The sequence below is a fragment of the Netta rufina genome (genome assembly GCF_964035555.1).
Source record: "Netta rufina genome assembly, chromosome: 9".
Classification (NCBI taxonomy): domain Eukaryota; kingdom Metazoa; phylum Chordata; class Aves; order Anseriformes; family Anatidae; genus Netta; species Netta rufina.
Genome location: NC_140132.1, coordinates 19,552,589 through 19,561,045, shown reverse-complemented (window position 1 = coordinate 19,561,045; position 8,457 = coordinate 19,552,589). Strand labels below are relative to the sequence as shown.

Genomic DNA, 8,457 nt, shown 5'->3' with positions numbered 1-8,457 from the left:
AGAAATTTATCACAAACCATCTTGGAGTAAGCTCAGGTTCTATGTCTGGAATAAGCAGTAGAGAACAAAATGAACTGGGATGCTAGTACCTTGCTTGATTGGTATAGCTTAGGAGATACTAGATGCATCATATTTATTTAATTTCTGAGGACTCAGCAATATGACTTCAAAAGGATCAGTCTGCTTGCATTCATGCTGCTTGCCATCAAAACTTCTGCGTGATCATATGACAGCTCTTCCTATATGGCTGTCTCCAAATCAGCTCACCCTAAAGACGTGTTTTCCAACTTTCAAGACAAAGGCTGAAGGTAGGATTTTATAAACAGAGTATGTCCAGTTTCAACTCCCAGCTAATGAATAAAACAGATGAGATGCAAGGTATAACTTTTTACTAATCACTGGAACAGTAACATTAGGGATGTTGTGGATTGTCTGCTAATTGGGAGCTTTTAATTTTTTAAATTAGTTAACTTCAGGCTAACCTAGAGCACAGCAGTTCAATAAAGGGAAGATTTGATAAAATTCCACAATCTGCTTCGTCATCAAACTAAGTGACTGTAATAGTCTGCCTTGTCTCTTCAAAATAAATAATGACTTTATTTTCTGAGGTAAAACGGTACCATTTGAAATACCCTGCTTTGTGGGGAGATACAGACTCACAGAATGGCACCTTAAAGATCACCTTTAAAGATGCCAGGGCAGGCTGTCACTGTTCTTTTATTTTTATCCCACTGTGACATAAAAAAGTGAGCAAAAAAAAGGGGGTTTCTGTTGTGATATTCTTGGAAGAAGGTTGAAAAGGGGATGGATCGTTATTATAACTTCCTTAACCCTTATTTTATATTGGTTCTTCTCCAGAGCAGCTTTAGCAGCCGATACAAAAAGCTTTGTGCTTTATGAGCATTGTGCTCTATCTCCTCTGTAACACAGGACCAAGGCCCAACGCTACAGTGATGACCCTGTCAGTCCTGAGGGGGGCTTCAGCAGTGCCAGGGGTTCCTGCCTGCAGGTGAAACCACGCTGTGAAGCAGGCAAAAAGCGGCGCTGGGAGCACCTTTCGGGGCTGAGAGGACGGCTCCTGTCCCAACGAGCCCTCCCTCAGCGCCATGCCGGGGGCCGAGCCCTCTCCTCACAGCACAGCCCCTCACGGCCGCCATTCCCCGCCGCGCCCCTCAGGGGGCGCCATGGCGGCGGCGGCCTCCCGCCCGCCCCGCTCCGCCCCTTCCCCCGCGGGGAGCCGCCGCGTCCGGGGTTGGCAGCAGCGGCCGGGGCTGGGCGCGGGGAGCGGAGCCGAGCGGGAGGTGAGTCCCGGAGGCGGCGGCTGCACGGGCGGGGAGCGGCCGCCGGCATCGCCCGGGGAGCGGGGTGGCTCCCTCCTTCCCTCCCTCCTGCCCGCCGTTGGCCCCGCCGGGCGCGGCGCCCGCTCGCCGCCCGCCCGCCCCCATCTTAGCGCTGCCCCGGCGCCATTTGAAGCCCGAGCCCGTGGCCGTGCCCCCGTCCCCGGTACCGGGCGGAGCCGCCGGGATTAAAAAAAAAAAAAAAAAAAACCCGGGGGGGGCCCTGGGTGCTGCTGGGGAAGGGCCGGTTCAGGCCGGGCTCACCGGGACGGTGCCGATGCGCTGGGGGCTGCTTGGCAGCGAACCGCCGCGGTGCTCTGCTGCCACCTCCATTTCTTCTCCTGTCCCCAGCAGCTGCCAAGTGCAGCCGAAGTCAGCTAACCTGGCACAAAAGGAGGGCAAACAGCATGCACCTCGTGCATTTTGACGCTAATTTCAATATAAACTTTGTATGTTGTTTCCGCGCCTCTATTTCAATAGCTTCGCGGTTAGTAATGCTTCTGTGTTTGATCCTGATGTGACTTCTTATTTTTGGTTTAAACCGTTTTAAATTCTGTCACTCCACAGATGGAAATTTTCATGTCCTGATGCGTTCACTACACGTGGGAGCTGTGCAGCCATCACCTTCCTAGCTGCTCTCCTTGCTGATACTGAGGAGTCTAGGATTTGGGGTAAGATGACATTTCTGTTAATGTTTCCAACGTGCCTCAAAATATCCCATGTCTGACAAAAGGCCACAGAATGCAGAACTGCTTCTAATGAGTACTTGAGTGACTGGAGTCTTGACCTGTGTCTTTATAGTAAGCCTCATTATTTTGTTCCAAACCAGGAATATGAACCTAGACTCCATTATGCATGTGCATTTGTTGTGTTCTTAACTATAACAGAAGGTGCTGGATGGGGCAAGGGGGTAGAAAAGGTTGCCAAGAGAAACTGTGGATGCTCCATCCCTGGAGGTGTTCAGGACCAGGTTGAACAAGGCTCTGGGCAACCTGATCTGGTGGGAGGTGTCCCTGCCCATGGCAGGGGGGTTGGGGCTAGATGGGCTTTAAGGTTCCTGCCAACCCAAGCCGTTCTAGGATTCTATGAAAAGCAATCTTGAGTGTGGTGTTTGGGTTTTCAAAATGTTTGTGTTATTTCATACACTTGTGAAAGTTAAGAACTAGATAAAAGCAAGTCAGGCTAATTCTTAAACCTTTTCACTTTATGGTTATTTTAGACCATTCAAAATGAACGAACATCCTAAAAAGAGAAAACGGAAGACTCTACACCCTTCTCGATATTCAGGTCAGTCTAGAGCTTGAGTTATGTACACACTTCAATTAGTTTAATTTGCTTCAGGTAATCACTTTATTATGAAAAGGGTACTTATATCAGGAAAATCAGTAACTTTCAGTAAAATCAGTAAAAGGGTAGGATAAGGAGCCTTGTTCTGAATGTATAGAGTAACCTCTCTGCATGCTCCATTGTCAAGCCACTTTTGGTCAATGCATCTGACCCGTTTTGTTCTGTACTCCGTGCACATTGGAAAGCTCGCACAAACCATAAAGGGAAGATTTTACTAACACACAAGGGGAGAAATTTCATGAAAGTTGGATTGGGGGTGTCCATACGTTCTCAGCACTGAATTAACTGTGCTCTCGTCGCTATCTTCAGTGGAAGCAGAGATTGATAACAACTGCGTCTGATGCTCTGAACATCAGGACAGCAGCTGAAATCTGCAAATCAGAACAGTGATGTTATCAGACAGGCACAGAATCCTCACAATGTGAGAAGTAATAACGTGGCCAGTGAGAAAAACTCTGGTGAATGTTAAATCCATATGTAGCTACATCCATTTGTTAGTGTAAATACTAATTTTTATTTTTATTTTTAATCTAGATTCTTCAGGTGCTACCAAATACATAGATAATAGTGGAATTCTTTCTGACCACTGCTATAGTGTCTGTTCTATGAAACAACCAGACATAAAATATTCTGAAAACAGAGGTAAGAGGGCACTTTGAGATCTTGTTCTATTATCTTTAACTAAGTGTATTATACTCCTATTCATAGAAGTAAGTAGAATACAAAATATGTAGTGGCAGACTTTTGCGCATCATTCTCATCTGGTACGCCTAAGACTAGTGGAAGGTTGTTTACTCATAATTCAAATATAATTTTCAAAGTAAAAAGTGACGACAACAACAAAAAGATACGTCAATTTTAAAGCATTTAGAATGAAATTTAAACTTTATCTAAATATCCATTGGCCAGGTGACGTAAATCCAATGTAGATAATCTATGAGTTGAGAGGAAACATACTAGCAATAGTAACCTGTACTTCAGGAAAATGACTTTTTAATACAGCATCCACTAATTGATGTAGAGTTTAACACGCTAATAAATTGTCCAACAAGTATCCAGAAGTCTCTCAAAGTATATACCTTAAAATATGATGACCAGAAATACTTAAGGATATTAAAAAGATGCATCTTTCGTATGTAAACTTTCATTTAAGAATTCTTTTTCCAGTGTAATCACAAGACTTTTTTTCTGAAATTGTAAAGACAGAGTTGCCACCTTTTGAATTATTGTGTTGGCTTTTGTATTTATGGAAATAATTTCTGCAGTGTTTAACTTTTTACAGTGTAGGGTACAATGTAAGTGGTATGTAAAGATAAATTTATATAACTAGAATAAGTAAGTAGTAAGTAACATCTAGATTAAATCAAGGGAGTCAGGGTGATGCTGGAAAGGATGAATAATGACAAGAAAATCTTTTGTCTTTGCAGGTAGATACCACAGTCCCGTGCAGAGTATAGACACAGATGATGATGGGAGTCCAGTGCATGCTGGCACTTCTCACTGGAGTGGGTCACATTCAAACGTTGTGGGGTTGCACTATTCAGAACCTAAAAAGAAGGATAAAGGTAAAGGTAAATGCGTATTTGCAACTGAGATGCTGGGAAGCTGGAGAGCGTGGATGTTGGCTTTTAATATAGCTGGTATTTTCCTTTTTTGGTTTGATGTAAGAGATGAAAAATTTGTAGTTTACGTTATTTATGAGTTAATTAAAACTTTAAAATGTAGTCCTAGTGGCTGGGGAACAATAACTACTTTTTGTATGTATTAGCTATTACAGCTAACTGAAAAGTTAAATACGGACCCATGCGGTTTGCTGTATTTGTTTTTAACCTTCTGCTTGTATTATCTGTTTTTTTAGATAAAGCTACTAATAATGGAATGTGTAAAGACATATGTGATTCACCCATATTCAGTGACATCCCTACAGAAGAGGAGAAACCTCTTGATATTCAAACTGTAGAAATTTCTACAACGGAAGTTAATGCTGTAGAAGTTCACGATATAGAGACACAAACCGTGTCACCTGAGAAGCTAGAAGCTGAGGATCTAGAGGAGATCCCTCTTGAAACCTGTAAAATCTTCGAGAAGAACCAGGCTTTGAACATCACAGCTCAACAGAAATGGCCTTTGCTGAGAGCCAACAGCAGCGGCCTGTACAAGTGTGAGCTCTGTGAGTTTAATAGCAAGTACTTCTCTGACTTAAAGCAGCACATGATCCTGAAGCACAAGACCTGTACAGATACTCATGTCTGTAAAGTTTGTAAAGAGAGTTTCTCCAGCAAAATGCAGCTGATTGAACATGTAAAGCTACACGAGGAAGATCCGTACATCTGTAAATACTGTGATTACAAAACGGTGATCTTTGAGAATCTGAGTCAGCACATAGCAGACACTCACTTCAACGACCACCTTTACTGGTGTGAGCAGTGTGATATGCAGTTCTCCTCGAGCAGCGAGCTGTACCTGCACTTCCAGGAGCACAGCTGTGACGAACAGTACTTGTGTCAGTTCTGTGAGCATGAAACAAACGATCCAGAAGATCTGCACAGCCACGTGGTGAACGAACACGCGTGTCGGCTGATAGAGTTAAGCGACAGCTACAACAACAAGGAGCGTGGACAGTACAGTCTCATAAACAAAATCAGTTTTGACAAATGCAAAAACTTTTTTGTATGCCAAGTGTGTGGCTTTAGGAGCAGGCTGCATACCAATGTCAACAGGCATGTTGCTATTGAACACACCAAAATATTCCCTCATGTTTGTGATGACTGTGGGAAGGGCTTTTCAGGTATGTTGGAGTATTGCAAGCATTTAAGTTCTCATTTATCTGAAGGGATTTATTTGTGTCAGTACTGTGAATATTCAACAGGACAGATTGAAGACCTCAAAACCCATTTGGATTTCAGGCATTCGGCAGATTTACCTCATAAATGTACTGATTGCTTAATGAGGTTTGGAAATGAGAAGGATCTTCTAAGTCATCTTCAGATACATGAGACAGCTTGATTACCTTTCCCTGTAATCAGTTTGTTAGAACCCAAATTAATTTTCAGTCACTAAAATGTATTAAATACAGTTTTAACAGCACTTGTACAATTCCAATGTTTTTATATCAACAAAGCATGTATAACAACTTCGTGTTAACGAATTTCCTTACCTAGAGCTTCGTTAGGAATGATCGCATTTACGTGTGATGGGTCATATTCAGGGGGGAGGGACAGTGGGAGTAGTTGCATGTTATAGCAGTTCTGATGCTCACCCTGTACTCTCACATTCAATGTACAAGACCAGTTCTTTAGAATTTTAAAAGAGACAAAGCACCAACATCTAGGTCCAAGCCTGAACATCGCTCTGACCTCAATTGCGCATTCTACTCATTTTATCCCCTGCAGCAGCAGGTCACTGAGCTCACGTTTAGAAAGCTTCATCAACCAGCCAAAGATAAGTGTGTTGCAAAACTTCCCAGGCATGCAAGTCTCCACATGTCAGCCTGCATTTACCACCCTGTTCTCCTGATAAGCTTCTAAAAGTGACCTGTTCTTCTCTTGGGGTACCTGTCCTATCTCATCATTTGCTTTGTCTTCGTTCAGTGCTCTGTTTTAGCTCCTGCCTGTGGAACCAACCAACAATGCTTTCATCCACACATTACTACAGACCTCCCACATCATTTCTATCTCCTTTATTTACCTTCAGTTCCCATGTTTCTCTTGATGCAACCCTTCCCAGAGTAGGGGGGTTGAAACTAGATGGTCTTTAAGGTCCTTCTCAACCCAGGCCACTCCGATTCTATGCAATCCTGACAGGTATTGCTTGTGTGTAGACTGGGTCATGTTCTAAGGAGCCAGTTGTAAGGGAATTTGTGAAATGTTCCAGATGAGAATGTCTAAAGAGCATGATTTTCATAATCTAGTTCTCACTGAAATGTCACCAACCTCATTTGGAGAAAGCCTCTATAAATGAGTTTATAATTACATAATTATAATTTTGTAGACTAAAAATTAGCTTTCCACCAATAGTAATTTGATGAAAGTTATTCTAAATCTGTAAATTTTAAACTATGTACTGCTTTAAAACACTGGTATGGTATAAAAGTTTATTTAATCACTTTCAAATGATTTAACACAGCTGTTCTGATTAGATAGTGCTGTTCAGGCATTACTGGCTTCATAAGTGAATTTTTAAGCTTCATTCCGTAGCTGTATTTTTGAGTGACTGATAGTTGGATAGATGATAAGGGTGAGGTCATTTAGATTGTGCTAGTTATCGGAGTGAAATAACCCATAAAATAGTGGTGAAGTTTACATTTCTGTATCGCTTGTAAATTTGTAATGTAAGATTGTCTAATGCGAGATTTGTAGAGATATAATTAATGTATAAAACATTTCTTGATTGGTGAGATTTGGTGTTACCAGCTTCTGGGTGTGCAAGGGTTTTCACACTGAATTTTTAAAGCTATAAATATTGGCTATATAGTCGGTTAATGGAAGACCTGATTTATAGAGAAGTATTTCTAGAAATTCTGGAAACTAGACACTTCTTGCTTTGTAAGAGCAAGACCACTTTCATCATTTTGAAATGCTGATTTAGTACCAAATCTTACATGTCATTGTTGAAAAGGACAACTTGACTGTATCCTAACTGTGTTTTAGTTTATTGTATAGAGAATGACACTGTCTGTAGTAGAATTGCTGATTTCCTATTTTGAGCTCATTCATCATGGCTAGCTTAATATGGTAGCAATAATATAGTTAACAAAATACTAATGAGAATTATACATGGAAGGTTAATTTTGCTCATACGGGGATAAAGGGCTGGGGAATGCTGGTTCTTCTGTTAAGAGTCCTAGGGGAAAGACATTTAAAAAAAAAAAAAAAGCAGGATGAAGAAATGTGTGTGTTTGCACAGATCAGCACAGTGACCTGTGCAGGAAAGCTGCATTTTCCTCAATGAAGAGGCTCTTTTGTAAAAGTATGGAGCCTGTGACAGAAAACTTGTGTTTTGACTCCTCAGTAGTTTCATGTCAATTTTTACGTTGTATTGATTTCTGGTCTCTAAAATGGGAATTAAAACATGCCATAAGCATGTTTTGAGGCCAAACTCTTAACTAAAATGCACACCAGAGTGTCTAGTTAGGAAATATATTCAAGTTTGACTTGGCATGGATTTTACAAATTAGGGACTAACATTGGGTTTGCTTATTTAATCTATTAGAAAGTGGATGGAAAATTATGTGGGCAGTTGGTCTCATTTTACTTAGGGAAGGCACGTTGATCCTAGTGAGGGCACTACATGGTAGCTGTGAATTAGAAAAGTTGGGCTTATTCATTTGAAGTGTGCAGGTGGAAGGTCAGGCGTGGTGCATCGGGGTGAACTTGGAGCACTGGAGCACTGCCAGAGACCAAAGTCTTCTCTAAACCTTATGGCTTGAGCAGTTAGTCTCAGTCCTGGATTAGAGACATTAACTGTAGTAATCAGAAATATGTCAATATATGCTTTTCTTAGGGATGCTCAATAAGTGTGTCAAATTCATCAGTTTTTTATACAGATACCTGCAAGCTTCCTCTGCTTGAGTGGCAGCTACCTAAAAGCTATCCAAAGTCACACCATGGGTTTTGGAAGTAATTACTTGGTTTCTGCATTTGGTTTAATAGTACAAAGAGCATCTCAGCTTCTGGGCCTATTTTTGGTACCGAACAGGGGAAGTTCTTTACGTAGAAGATTCTGGGAACTTCAAAACTACGCTCCCATGAATTATTGCAGGAACTGAAATACA

The 8,457-nt window shown here is 41.6% G+C and overlaps 1 protein-coding gene across 3 annotated transcripts; it reads left to right on the top strand.

The window, feature by feature from the left end:
- The first annotated feature begins 1,239 nt into the window (after positions 1–1,239).
- ZNF639 (zinc finger protein 639) lies at positions 1,240–7,399 on the top strand. Of its 3 annotated transcripts, none has more exons than XM_084291981.1 (6): positions 1,240–1,301; positions 1,905–2,008; positions 2,557–2,624; positions 3,219–3,326; positions 4,112–4,249; positions 4,543–7,399. In XM_084291981.1, exons 3-6 carry the CDS (start codon positions 2,567–2,569, stop codon positions 5,688–5,690), a joined length of 1,452 nt encoding a protein of 483 aa, XP_084148107.1. In that variant the 5' UTR covers positions 1,240–1,301; positions 1,905–2,008; positions 2,557–2,566; the 3' UTR covers positions 5,691–7,399. The 3 variants fall into 3 exon arrangements, with proteins under 3 accessions (XP_084148107.1, XP_084148105.1, XP_084148106.1); XM_084291979.1 differs by having other exon boundaries at positions 4,112–4,255; XM_084291980.1 differs by lacking the exon at positions 1,240–1,301 and adding an exon at positions 1,655–1,753 and having other exon boundaries at positions 4,112–4,255.
- Positions 7,400–8,457: the final 1,058 nt, after the last annotated feature.

Coding starts and splice junctions, on each gene's coding strand:
- ZNF639 (XM_084291979.1), top strand. CDS start 2,567: ATGAACGAACATCCTAAAAAGAGAAAACGGAAGACTCTACACCCTTCT. Junction 3,327..4,111: donor AAAATATTCTGAAAACAGAG/GTAAGAGGGCAC, acceptor TTGTCTTTGCAG/GTAGATACCACAGTCCCGTG. Junction 4,256..4,542: donor AAAGAAGGATAAAGGTAAAG/GTAAATGCGTAT, acceptor CTGTTTTTTTAG/ATAAAGCTACTAATAATGGA.